This window comes from Pelecanus crispus, chromosome 1, assembly GCF_030463565.1.
Source record: "Pelecanus crispus isolate bPelCri1 chromosome 1, bPelCri1.pri, whole genome shotgun sequence".
Taxonomy (NCBI): Eukaryota; Metazoa; Chordata; class Aves; order Pelecaniformes; family Pelecanidae; genus Pelecanus; species Pelecanus crispus.
This window is the reverse complement of record NC_134643.1, coordinates 182895811-182909427: the sequence shown is the minus strand read 5'-3', so window position 1 is coordinate 182909427 and position 13617 is coordinate 182895811. Positions and strand designations below refer to the sequence as shown.

General features: G+C 34.8%; 1 protein-coding gene across 2 annotated transcripts in view; it reads right to left on the bottom strand.

The window, feature by feature from the left end:
• The window catches only part of KLHL1 (kelch like family member 1), a 267853-nt gene that overhangs the window by 168520 nt on the left and 85716 nt on the right, over window positions 1-13617 (bottom strand). For both annotated transcript variants that reach the window (XM_075714660.1, XM_075714669.1), the window contains one exon: window positions 6589-6725. In XM_075714660.1, the coding sequence (XP_075570775.1) occupies window positions 6589-6725 (137 nt within the window). The remainder of the gene's footprint in view (window positions 1-6588; window positions 6726-13617) is intronic.

Here is a 13617-nt window from a genome sequence, read left to right as displayed (position 1 = left end):
CTGAAGTTGCAAATTTTTTACTGGTCAAATATATCCGTCACAAAAAAACAGTGGAAAAACCTTTGTGGTTTGCCCTTGTGAATCTATGCAAACTACAAGAAGCATATTTGCAGTGTTTGCTAATAAATCTACATCATATATATATATAAAATTTGAATTATACAACTTGTAATTACATTCTAATTTAGCTTAAGTAATTAGAAAACTTTGTGCTTATGTCAGATAAAACAATATGCAACCACTACCTTATTATTTACAAAATTCAGTTATTCAGTTATAAAACTTATATATAAAACAAAAAACACTTCCAAAAGTGTTTTTTTTTCCAAAAGCCTATCTAACATAGAGTTTATAGTACATATTTTTACAGCTTTAATCAAATTGTCTTTTATAGGTAAATCTATGACATTAACTATAATTAGTCATGCTGCCTACAATCATGAACTAGTTTTCAATATTTTGGTAGGTTTTTTTCATTACCGAAAAAGGGAAGCAGCTTTCACATCCCATATTCTAAAACTCCCAGGAAAACTACATCTGTAGTCAGAAATGACATATTTAAAGGAGATCATAATAATAAAACCTACCACCTTTAGAAAAGCTTCAAAATCATATTTACACCAACAATATATTTTTACCCTTATATTTCTCTTCTTTTATAACTGGAATAAAAATATGCCAAATATGTTCTAACATAAAATTTTTAACTCACGAATAATATTTAGGGTGTGTCTGACCAGATTCAAAATGCACTGAGTTGCAGAACTGAAATTATAAAAATTCAACTTTCTTACTGATGGTTTAGTTTGGTTTTGTTTTTTTTTTTTTTTTCTTCTCACTGAAGGCTTAGAATAACAAAAAATATCAAAGGGGTAGTCAAGCAGTGACCAACCTTTCCATGCTGCCCCAAAACAAGATCACTTATGCTAAAGGAAGTCTAAGAATAGGTTATGTATGGTGGTAATAAATGTTGATTTCAGAATGGTTGAACATTACTCTCTGTGTTGCATAGTTTCATGGTTTTTAAGCTGTTAATGATATTAGTAAGTAATCGGCGAAATGAGGGTTTATTGTATACAATAGCAACAGATAAAGTAATGATTTGCACAAATGAGGTGAGAAGGAATGATTGTTTGTTATTTCTCACATAAGTAGAAACTATGAGAAAATAAACAAATTTATCAGACAGCAAATTCAGAAATACCAAAGGAAATAATATATTTCACTGAGTTTAACTGAATACCACAGTATGCAGTAGAGGCTAAAACTATACATGCTTTCAAAAGGATTAGACAAATTCACATTTGATCACTGACTACCGAAGTAGATGAAATTGTATTCCATAAAGCTGGAAGCTAGGAGGACATGCCAGCCAAATTATGACTATTCATATCATGCTACTAAATATTGACTATTGGATATTATTACTGGCAAGTCTCTGAGCTAATGCATTTATGATCTGGCACAACAGAGAGGCTCATCTACCCACAGTTAGAGAATGTGTTTAGAAAGGGACAAAAGAAAGAATATTTATTAATGATTTTTAAAATGTAGACAATATAATTTTGTTGTTTTGAACAAACTGGAGTTTTCACCTATTTCAACAATTTAGAGGAAATAGCACTGAACAGTGACCTTAGAATTTGTGTCTGGAAAATCATGTTCTTTCAGAAGAATATGGAAGTTTCTGGAAGCACAGGTAAGAACTATTTTAATTAACAGGACTTAAAAGGAAAAATTGAAGATACACAAAGAAATATATAACTAGTGTCCGAACTAATATTATTCCCTTTTTTTGTACTGATGGATATAGCAGATGTTAACAACTCTCAGAAAAATATACCTACCTTTCTTCAGGTCTCTGATATACAAAACCTCCCCTTCACTAAACTTTAATTCTGATATTTTGCAACAGTATTTGATTTTTTTTTTTATATTTGATCGGAGCACGGGTCTTCTGAAGAGCGGCTGAGGGAACTGGGGTTGTTTAGCTTAGAGAAGAGGAGGCTGAGGGGAGACCTTATCGCTCTCTACAACTCCCTGAAAGGAGGTTGTAGCGAGGTGGGTGTTGGTCTCTTCTCCCAAGTTACAAGCTATAAGACAAGAGGAAATGGCCTCAAGCTGTATCAGGGGAGGTTTAGATTGGATGTTAGGAGAAATTTCTTCACGGAAAGGGTAGTCAAGCATTGGAAGAGGCTGCCCAGAGAGGTGGTGGAGTCACTATCCCTGGAAGTGTTCAAAAAGTGGGTAGATGTGGCACTTTGGGACATGGTTTAGTGGGCATGGTGGTGTTGGGTTGATGATTGGAATGATGGTCTTAGGGGTCCCTTCCAATCTTAATGATTCCTAGTTTTTACTTCCATCACAAATAATGCAGCCACCAAGCCAGGAAACATGAAATTGCTACTGTACCCTTAATTGGTTTAGTGGTGGACTTGGTAATGTTAGGTTAATGGTTGGACTGGATGATCTTAAAGGTCTTTTCCAACCTAAATGATTCTACGATTCTATTCTATTCTATGATTCTATTTTATTGCTGGAATTGAAGGGTCTGGTATTGGTACAGGATACTTTTCTCTATAGTAATACTTTTCATAGATATGCATATTTTACCCTTCTTGAACTACCATTTCATATGCATGATTCATAGTAAAAATTAAGTAATTTCACTAGATTCTAAAAAATAGAAACCTGACTGAACTACAGTTCATATAATGTGGAAATGTTTCCCTTTTTTAAATCACATCTAAAAATATTTGCAAATAACTTCTAAGTTTGTGCAAACAAGCCCATGTTCAACTGTATCTTCCTGAAATGTTCAGTTGTCCCCAGGGAAAAACCTCTCTAACAGCAGGAACCATATGTGAAATTAATTTTTTTAATCTCCTTGAGCTACAAAGGTAATGACAGGAAAAAGAAAAAGGAAGAAGAGTGCATAACTGCCCATTTGTCAAAATGGTTTGCTGTTCCTGGGGTAAAAGAATGAAGAGCTCAGACATGAGTTGCTGAAAACCTTTTCACATATTGTGCAGTCAGTAATTGGACTTTGGCAGTCAAATTCTCCAGATAGTCTGTCTAGACTATGTATGCTCCAGATTACAGATTAAAAGGCTGAACAGGAATTCCTGCTGGCTGCTGCGTTGCTGGGTATCAGAACAGTGCCTATATCCTTTACTTTTCAGTGTTCCGCTTGCCCACATCCATGCACCACAAAGAAGAAAGTGAACTGACTCAAAGGGAAAGGGGGCATGAACTAGACTGGTGGTAAATAAGGAGTCAGAGGGCAAGAAAAGAGGTAAGAAAATATGAAGCTAGATAAATCATGAGAGATGGTGGAAATGGAAATGGAAATGGAAATGGAAATGGAAATGGAAATGGAAATGGAAATGGAAATGGAAATGGAAACGGAAATGGAAACGGAAACGGGAAACGGAAACGGAAAAGGGAAACTGAAATGGAAAGGGAAATGGAAAGGGAAATGGAAAAGGGAAGGGAAGGGAAGGGAAGGGAAGGGAAGGGAAGGGAAGGGAAGGGAAGGGAAGGGAAGGGAAGGGAAGGGAAGGGAAGGGAAGGGAAGGGAAGGGAAGGGAAGGGAAGGGAAGGGAAGGGAAGGGAAGGGAAGGGAAGGGAAGGGAAGGGAAGGGAAGGGAAGGGAAGGGAAGGGAAGGGAAGGGAAGGGAAGGGAAGGGAAGGGAAGGGAAGGGAAGGGAAGGGAAGGGAAGGGAAGGGAAGGGAAGGGAAGGGAAGGGAAGGGAAGGGAAGGGAAGGGAAAGGAAGGGAAGGGAAGGGAAAGGAAGGGAAGGGAAGGGAAGGGAAGATGCAGCGAGGCAAGGAGCAAAAAAAGGTTTGAGGGGACAGGTTTTGATGTGGCAAAGAACATGAGAAAACAGAATGATTAACCAAGGAACAAAGACTGTGTTTAATTTCAGTAAACTGAACAAGCTTGGGACCATTTTCTAAGAAGTCCCTGATCACCTGTGAGTTATCACTGAATTGTCCACAGCGCTGTTGAATGCTCTTGCCCTCTGTACAAGCATGGCCATGTTCAAGACAAGCCTGCATATCCAGGCTATACCCAAGGTTTGTTAGAGAGATTGCTAGTTGGATTTGGCTAAAACTGCCAGGATCAATATTGATAATTGCAATGCCTGCAAATGTTCCCTAGCACTGTTTAATTTACTATCATAACTGTAGCTAGGAAATTTAGGAGTTTGATAAGACATCTGATGCAGAGAAAAGGAATAGAGAAAGAAATAATCTAACATGAATTTCAAGAGATAAGGACACAAGCTGAGAATAAATCAAGATAAATCAGAACAAGTCAGGACAAAGAACCTGATGGAACAGAAATGCAAGACAGAGTAATTAAAACCAGAATGGTCTATGGCATCCGATATGTGTTCTCTTTTAGCATGCAAAATGGAGTCATGTTTCCTGAATCTCATCACTCTTCTCTTGTCAGCAAGTATTTGTGAAATTTCCTTTTCAACTGTAAACTTAAGAAGACACTTTTAAAGTTTTATTTAGTGTCCAAAATGGGTTAGAACTAAAACGATAATGGTGGATTACCATTGCAAGTGACAGAAATTAGAGACCTTTGTTACCACCTTAAGTTTCTAATTCTTCAAGGTGACATTACAATGGCACATAATGTTGCCATTTTTAAGGTAGCTTGGGCTTTGTGTGACAGTTTAAATGAAAGAACATTACAGATGCAAATTCATATGAGGCAAATTAGAAAACACTGGAATTAGACTACCTGTGGAGTTCTTTTTTCATCCATTTGTGAAGGCTGGTCCTTAATTACCTAACCACAAGAAGACACCTCCAAGTTTTCCACCTCATATAATAAACAGAATATATCACATGACAGACAAATCAAGGAGAGTACAGCAGCTGCAAAAATCTTTTGCAGAAAGAGGAAGGAGCTTGCTTTTTCTAGTTTTTCATTACCTCATCCAGTCTCCAAAGTTCTCAGAGATAACCAATAAAGTTCTGATATCGTTTCATTCATATTGAAAATGGTTAAATATTTTTTGTTTCCTTCTGTATCTCTTTCTTTTCTTAATCTACACTTACATGCTATCTTTTGTTGTCAATATTAACTGTGCTGTGTGTTTGCATGTGATCTTTTAATGAAAACTGAGGCAAAAGAACCATGCGTATGTCAGTATTTCCACAGTTTTGTTCCCAGTGGAACAACGCTGTCCCTCATCTTCCTTTTACCTCCTCTTCCTCCTACCTTCCTATTACAGAACGATTTAATGTTACCAGTAAGGTCTTTTGCTATTCTGCGCCAAGGTACTCTTGATTTTGCCCCAGTATTCCTGTGCCTTTCATTTTACACTCATACCTAGTAATCAGATTGTATCCTTCTCATGCTTGATGAGAACTACTTACATGTTCTTCACTTCATGGATCCCTAGCTTGAAACCCTCTGGATGATGTACATTCCTAAATGGCAAAACCACAACTGAAGGGAGTAGGCACTACCCTTTGAACATGTAGAGCACTAGGGAAGAGAAGATGGTCTGACATTCCTAGAACCTAAATTTCCCAAATGTGATCCTCAAAAAGAGTATTTTTAACTTAAATTATGTTTATTTACATTTCTACTTCCTATTAAGAGGGTAAAGTTATTGTCTTAAAATAAAGAGAACATATTCTGATTAAATCTATCAAAGCAAACAATAACTTATGATGAAATTAATACATGTGTATTTAGAGAGGATTAAAACTGCAGGGTATGGGCTATCCATTCAAAATTGAGATAAAATCAAATATTCAATAGAAACATCATGATAAAATATTGTTAATTTAAACAATATGAGGATGTCTTTTAGGAAACAGAAATAGAAAACAGCATATATTTTATACTTATATGTTTCATAGGCAAGGGGAGACAAATTCATACTACAGATCTTGATATTGGCATTTCCTCTCTTTTAATTACTTTATTTTGTAACTTTAGTATCCTTTCATATTGATGCATTTCAGATACATTGTGCATAACAGCTTGTTTAAGAAGGATAAAACCCAAATCTATTATGCATTAAAATGTAATAACTCTTCAGAAGGAAGTTCTGAGTTATTAATTCTGAGTTATGAGTCATTCATAAATTTACATTACACAATAAACTACTAGCCTATAATGGGAAATGAAAGTGACAATGTCCAGCTCAAATGTTTTATTATTTAAAATTTTAAAAGATTTATGTAATTATTTAAACTGAAATTTGACTAAGACAGTAATATAGGGCTATTCTTCAAAAAATACAGCTCTCTTTCAATGAACTCATGTAATCTGAATCACATGCATATGAGGCATGGTTTTTAAGTATTTGAAACCAAGAAAAATATATAATTTTCTAGACTGTTCTCTTGTACTTACCATGCCTGAAATATTTAAGAGTTTGGAGATAAGAGATAACAATCTGAATTCAGTCCTAGAAATGGTAAATAAGTGTTTCGATTGATTGAGATAATAAAGAAAAAATATTTAGAAAATAAATATAATTCATTGGCATGTAGCAAACAAAACTATTAACATCTTTCTCTATAGGAAGTATAATGTGTGCAGTACAATACCTGTATATGCAAACTGAACAAGATCCCACAGTGCATTGGGGTCTATGCCTTCCATTTTGATTTCTTCTTGCTTGGCTTCACAAACATCACTTGTAAACATGGCAGCAAAGTAGTCAGAGACAGAACTGAGGACAAGTCTGCAAAAAAGTTAGCAACTGGTGTAATTTACATTGATACATGTATTAGAAATGTAAGATATATTAAAAAAAAACAAACTAAACTTTTTAAAAAACATATTTTCATAGTCATTTTAAATTGCCTACAAATTACCAGGAGCAATATATTACTAATGCACATAGACATTAATAGAGCATGACATTTAATTCTAATTTAGTTTTGCTTCCTGTGATATGAACCAAGTGGCACATTAGCATGTGACTACAAAACAGACATAGAAATCAGTGCTCAGACTTTCTGATAATTTTCCAGTCATGCAGATGACCCAGTTGTTAACAAGATAACCTCTCAGTATCAAAGACAACTTATTAATGAAGCACATTTCATACTCCAGAGGTACACTATGTTGTTCTTAAAAGCCTATGTTTCTATTTTTTATAAACTTTACTAACAGCATGTAACTTTACACAATCCTTCAACCTTCAGTAAAACTGCTAGTAGCTTAACATGCTATTGACAAAAAAAAAAAAAAAATCATTGTGTAATGCAATGGGTTTTTTAAGAAACATTCCCAAAGGAAAATAGTGTCATAATTCTTACAAAATGTGCATGGCTTGTTTGGGGATCTGATTTAGATAAATCAAAACTGCAGCAAGTACCAGGTCTGATTGTTTTTGCTGGGGCCTTAGGCTAAGGCATTCTTCTAAATACCATCTCCAGTAATATTATGATTTTGTTAGGAGTGAATATTCACAGATGATCTTGAGCTAGAAATGTGGTACACCTATAAATAGTGTACCACATGCTTCCATAAAGGATGGACAAATTTCTGGCTTAATTTGAAAACATAATATATAAACACATTGATAAAAGACACAAGAATCACAACAGAAGAACTTGGAAACCAAGAGAAAATATGTAGCCATTTGTATCTAGTTAACTATTTTGTGCAAGGAAAAAAAAAAAAAAAAAAGATACTGAAGAATAACAAGTTACCACTTATCAGCCAGTGTGGTAATTGATTGCTTTTGCTCTCTTAGCTCATCCCAATAGCTAAGTAAAATATGACAGTCTGAATTGGCTTCATAATTTTACAGTGCTTTAAGCTACTATATTTTACCTGCAAGTAGGGCAGCTTGAGAACATATATATGATCTTTATTCTGACTCTAATGATGGACAATGACTAATTAGGTGTAGTAGTTTTATCATTTCTCACGTTGTGTTCAACTCTAGCAATCGTGAACTTTATAAGTAAAGATCCTAATTCACAAACAGTTCACATTTATATTCATGCAATTAATAAAAAAAATAGATGGCTACAAAAAGATGAATTTAGAAATATACTTTGTTGCTACCTTCAGAGACTCCTAATATATTATTTGTTTGTTTATTTTTTCACCACCAAGGAACATTTACTTCATGTTTGTTTATTTATTACCTCAACTGAGTATCACAAGTGTGCATTTAGTCAACCAAGATAACCGTACAACTGTGGATAACTAAAAATATTATAACCCTTCTTCAAACACTTTTTCTGACCATTTATTTATAAGTGATTTGATTCACTGTTATTAGATGCTTGATTTTAAAAAAAAAAGTCACAGCAAAAAGGAAAAAGCACAACAAATTGATGATTTTCTATGAGATACAATCTCTCAGAGCTAGCAGAGATGTAATTTAGGTCTGTGATTCAGATTTCCATATGAGAGCATTCCGCATCAGCTGTTGCTTCAGATTTATTAACCACCATTTAAATTCAACTATGAGTCTTCAACTTGGTCATTTGCTAAAAGCAAAGCCAAAACCCTTTGCTGCATCAAAACCAATGGACAAATTAACTAACAGAAATTGTAATACAGCAGTTAATGATCAATTGAAATATGTGTAAACACTAGTATCTTATATTTGTAATTTCTATGATTTATGTTCAGACATTATTTTTTACATAATCTTCTTGTATATGTACACTCAACTCAAAGATAACAAAAGAGGGAGGACAGAAAACAAATAACAGAAGAATTACATCTCTTTCATAAACTTCTACAAAAATCTGTGATTTTTCCACAATTTGTCTCATGGATTATTCTGGGGTGAGGAAATTCAAAGAAGCTATCTAATGCATTCCAGCTGCAAATGAACATTCAGTCTACAGGACCAGACAAGATCCAGTGCAAAGTGAAAAACCCTGAAAAATATATAATACAGATGTCAGGTCCTCAGCACTACCCATTTACTTACAGGTTTATCCCTACTGCTTTGCACCACCTGTTAAAGAAGATGGCTTAAGTGAGCACAAAGGTTCTGTGAAGTAGCAGCTCACCTAAACAAGCAAGACAAGTTTTTGAACTGAGTGATAAAGAAAGAGGATTTTTTTAAAGTTGCTTATGTTAAGCAATAGTTAATAGAAATAATGAATCACCTATTTCATCAACTGAATATAACAAAAAAGTGAACTGATTTCAAGACACAAACTTTTACCTTGGGAAGTGCTTCACAGGCTGAATTGAAGTGAAAGGAACTTGCTAATTACACTTAATTCCGAAAGGTGACACTTTTTGTAATTGTGTTCTAGTGTTGAGATAGAAATTAAAAGTGAGAAATCAAAGGGATCAATTAATTTGTAATGATCTTCTTTTTTTGTAGCTCAGAAACAGCTCTAAATCTTGGTTTAAAGACATGTTGACCTATTCATCAAGAAAGGTCAGGTGTCTCAGGATGTCACCTTTTTTCAACTACTGATCTGGCAGTGAGAATACATAATAAACTCTTTCATCCTTGAGAATGGTAGCAGGTAACTCATGGGTAAAAATGAGTTTGTGGACCCAGAAAGATCTTCTGTAGATTAACGGACTTCTCTACCTTTACTACAACTAAATTCAGCTGATATATTTCTGGTTTCTTTTATAATATAGAATATAACAGATTCCTGTTGCGACTTCTTTATCCTATGATTAACAGATTTTATTTTCTTTTATTATTTATATTTTCCTTGGAATTTTCACAACTGTTTTCACATACACCTTTGATACAGAATTCCCTTAACATTTTTGGCGCATTTAGTAATTAAAAGAAGCAAACAAAAGAAAGAAACCTTGATCACTTATATTCTTTAAGCAAGCTCTAACAATATTTTACTGCCAACTGAGTAGAACATCAAATGTTACTTGGACTGAAAACTCATAGGCATGACACAACTTTTTTCCACACTTATTATCCTGGTTCATATAGGAGCTGAACATTAATTGGTTTTAAGTGTGATTTGTTGTTCTGTAGAGGACACCAGCTGGCACTGTGTGTCTTTACTGATAGTGGTGCTCTACAGCTCTTCTTACAGCAGGCAAACATTTATTGTATGTATAGAGAAGGCTTCATGATTTCCTAAATTTTAGGGCTTGCACAACATATACTAAGGTATATCCATGCATGCACTTGAAAAAATTTCAGGAAAAAAAGGAAGCAGAAAATGGCTGTCACTTACAGAACAATTTTGGCAGTACAATCAAGACTGCCATCTTTTGTGAGTAAAATACACCAAAGCAGCAAGCTGTGGAACAGATCGACTGTTTTGGATTACAAAAGTCCTGATGACTGTGGTACTCTCCCCCACCAGCTTATCAAGTACAGAAAAAGCTATAAGAGCCTCAGAAAAAACATAGCTAACAGTAAATCTAATCTAGGACACAGACTATTTCCTGATCAGTACCAAAGATCCTTAGAAAAAATGATGTCCAGACACCAATAACTTTTTCTGAGACCAAATATTGCCTGCCAGCTTTATATTGTTATCTCCTATGTCAGAATTCTGATCTGTAGCTAATTGGGATCACCCACTTCCATGTTATGTTGTCCATAATTCTGAATCAGTATGCCATGTCCTTCCCTTTTTTTTCACTCAGTCTTTCCCACACACAGTATTACAGTTGGGTTTAATACACATGAAGTAGGAAGTGGTGTCATTTTCAACTCAGGTTCAGCAATACGGCACAAACACAAATCTTGCTCTGTACTCCCTAATGGACTGTGCAAAAACCCAAAAAGAGTGTTTGCTGTAAAAGCTACTGGTACCTTGAGCAATTCTGCTTATCAAAAACTCCATTCTATGTTTTATTAATGGTAATTTATTTGTTTTGCAACATTTTCATTTTATTTTTCTTAGTATGTTAATTTTCTTTAGACTATTTCACTTTACTTAAGATCAACATTAAATACCCAATACCCGTTCTCTATTGAAGAATTTGCCACTATATGTACCTTCTACCTCCACCTGTCATCTAGTCAGCATTTCAAATGTAGAATTCTTTACCATCCACCTTTCTTCCTTTGCCGTCAGGACACTGAAATGCTAATTTGGGCTTGTTACTGCTATAACTGCCTCCATCTTCTGAATTTCTAAGTATGTAAAGAAAGCCGCAAGATATAGCATAAATTATTCTTCTCCATAACATGCTAACAAGATTCTCTAATCATAGGATCATGTTGTGTATCTTGTCTCTAGGAAGAGAACAAAAAAATTCCATTGACCACTTAAACATTGAAAGCTTTTCCTTTAGTTTGTACCAACAGGCATTGTTCATAGACTGTTTTCCCTCCTTCTCTTGTGGATTAGAGCATCCATTGTCATACCATTGACTAACTTGAGGATCAGAGACATTTTCAGGAATTCCCAAAGTGGCAACACAATAACAATTAGGTTAAAACAGTGTCCATGTTCCTTTTTGCAGTCTCTCTGGGGTTCACATTTTGTTTATCCTCTTCTCAAAACCAAAATTGTGCTCAATCTCTATGGAACAACAATATATTCAGGGGATGTGCAATATATTCAATAGTAGGCAGGTACCACCTCTGGTTTGGAAGACCCTGAGACACAATTCACCAGTGGGTGTTGAAGTGTTTATGCTGGCTATGTTTCAAGATGTGGAACTCAAAAACTACTTTTGGTAAAAGAATACTGGGAATTAATAAAGCACCTGCTACTCTTTTCTGTTGCCTATATTGAAGAGTACGTACAGCCAATCGTTGCTTCTTCTGCCCATTGTCTCTGGTTTGCTCATGAACAACTCCTTTTCTTCCTGAATCTGAGTTTTCCTCTAGTCTCAGACTTGCTTGCCAACAAACCATCAGCTACTTCGATTTTCTACATGGTCATTACTTGTTCCTTCAAAGCAGAAATCATTTACTTTTCAGAGTCAACAGGCAAAGGAAACGTGCTATCTTAGGGCACGAAAGAAAATGTGGTATATATAATATATGCTATCCCATTGCAAGCCATGAGAATATTGAAGATTGAAGAAAAGTTAGAAAGAAAAATTGATGAACTGTCAGTTCTAACTTTGTAGAATTACTTTAGTTGATGAAACTATGTATCTGTAGGCTCTAAGTGAGTAACAGATCCCAATTAGTAGTGACAAAAAGCTCAGATTATGTATCAGTCATCTGAACGACACACAAAAGCAATTAAGTTTCAATAGCAACATGCATTCAGCTGTCTTCTCAAAAACATGCTTTGTGTGAATCATTCCACTGATCATTGAAAATGAATTTATATTTCTTTGAGAATTTGGAGCTTAAAATTGCAGATTTTTTTTAACTTTTCATATTTATGAATGCATATATATGAGTATATACATATATGCGCACTTTGACATTTGTATCTGTCAAATTGAAAAAATATGTACTTTACAGAGAAAAAAAGAGATTAAAAACCTGCCAAAAATCATGTGGCAAAATTCTAAATAGTGCCTTTTTTCCCCCCCAGTCTTTGTAAATGAAAGCTCTTCCTGTGCAGTTAACAAACAGGAGATAATCTTAGAGTTAATTTGGGATTCAGCATCCACTCAGAACCGTTATCAGAGTGGAATCATCTTGCTCATATTTCAGCAGCATCAGATTAGCTCATTAACATATTAGAAATTCACATTAATGAGAACTGTCTCATACTTCCCATTGTAACTGTTAATATTAACAGTCTGTCCTGTGTGCTTATCTCATGTTGGAAAAAAACGGAACAGAACTACATGATAAACCTTTTTTTTTCCCTGACCATCTGAATAATATTTATAAACTAACCTCTTTGTAAAGGCAATTTTGTGTAGAACAACTACATATTACTATTATTATCCAAACAAGAAACCAAAAAGCCTCCCCAAACCCATACACAGGCAGATGGAATTTTGAAGAGAATTGATTAAGCCTGAAACAAGAATGTTTCCTTTTTGTCTGTACTCAAACATATTTTTCTTCCATTTTCATCTCTTATACAGTACATAGCTACAAATATAAGTGGCACCAGTAGGCTACACTAAGTGATGTTCCCTCTTTGCCCTGAGGACCATGCCTTTTGAGTTTATATTCTCTACTTTCTTTGTTTCATTTTCTTTTAATTCTTTCACTGTCTCCCAGACATTTAAGTGTAAATACAGTAAGTGGCTCCTTATCTCTTCCACAGTACAAACTGAAACAAAATTTTACATGTCATTACATCTCTTAAGTTGCCACAATCTTTTTAAGAAATGTTACACAAATCTGACAGCATCGTTTGCACTAAACACACAATGAATACCATAGCTTTAGTTTTTTCCAGAGAATGCAAGTAATGCACATATCACAGCTGCCAGACTTGATAACAAAGTCCATTGTCCAAAACATTTTGCCAGTGTCAGTTTGTGTCCTTGTGTCAGTTTTGAAGATATCTGCTATTGCAGCCAGTATTTTGTACTCTATGTTGTTCTGAACCAGCAGAAAGATGAAAAAAACCCCAGAAGACAGAAATATGAATCCAAGCAACTTCTCAACATTTGGGAATGGGCAGGAGAGGCAAAATATCACAGTGATGAAGATAAAAGCTGATGAAGATCCATTATGATGCAAATACAAACCAGAGCTCAACATTTTTCTCCAGAAGAAAAAACAC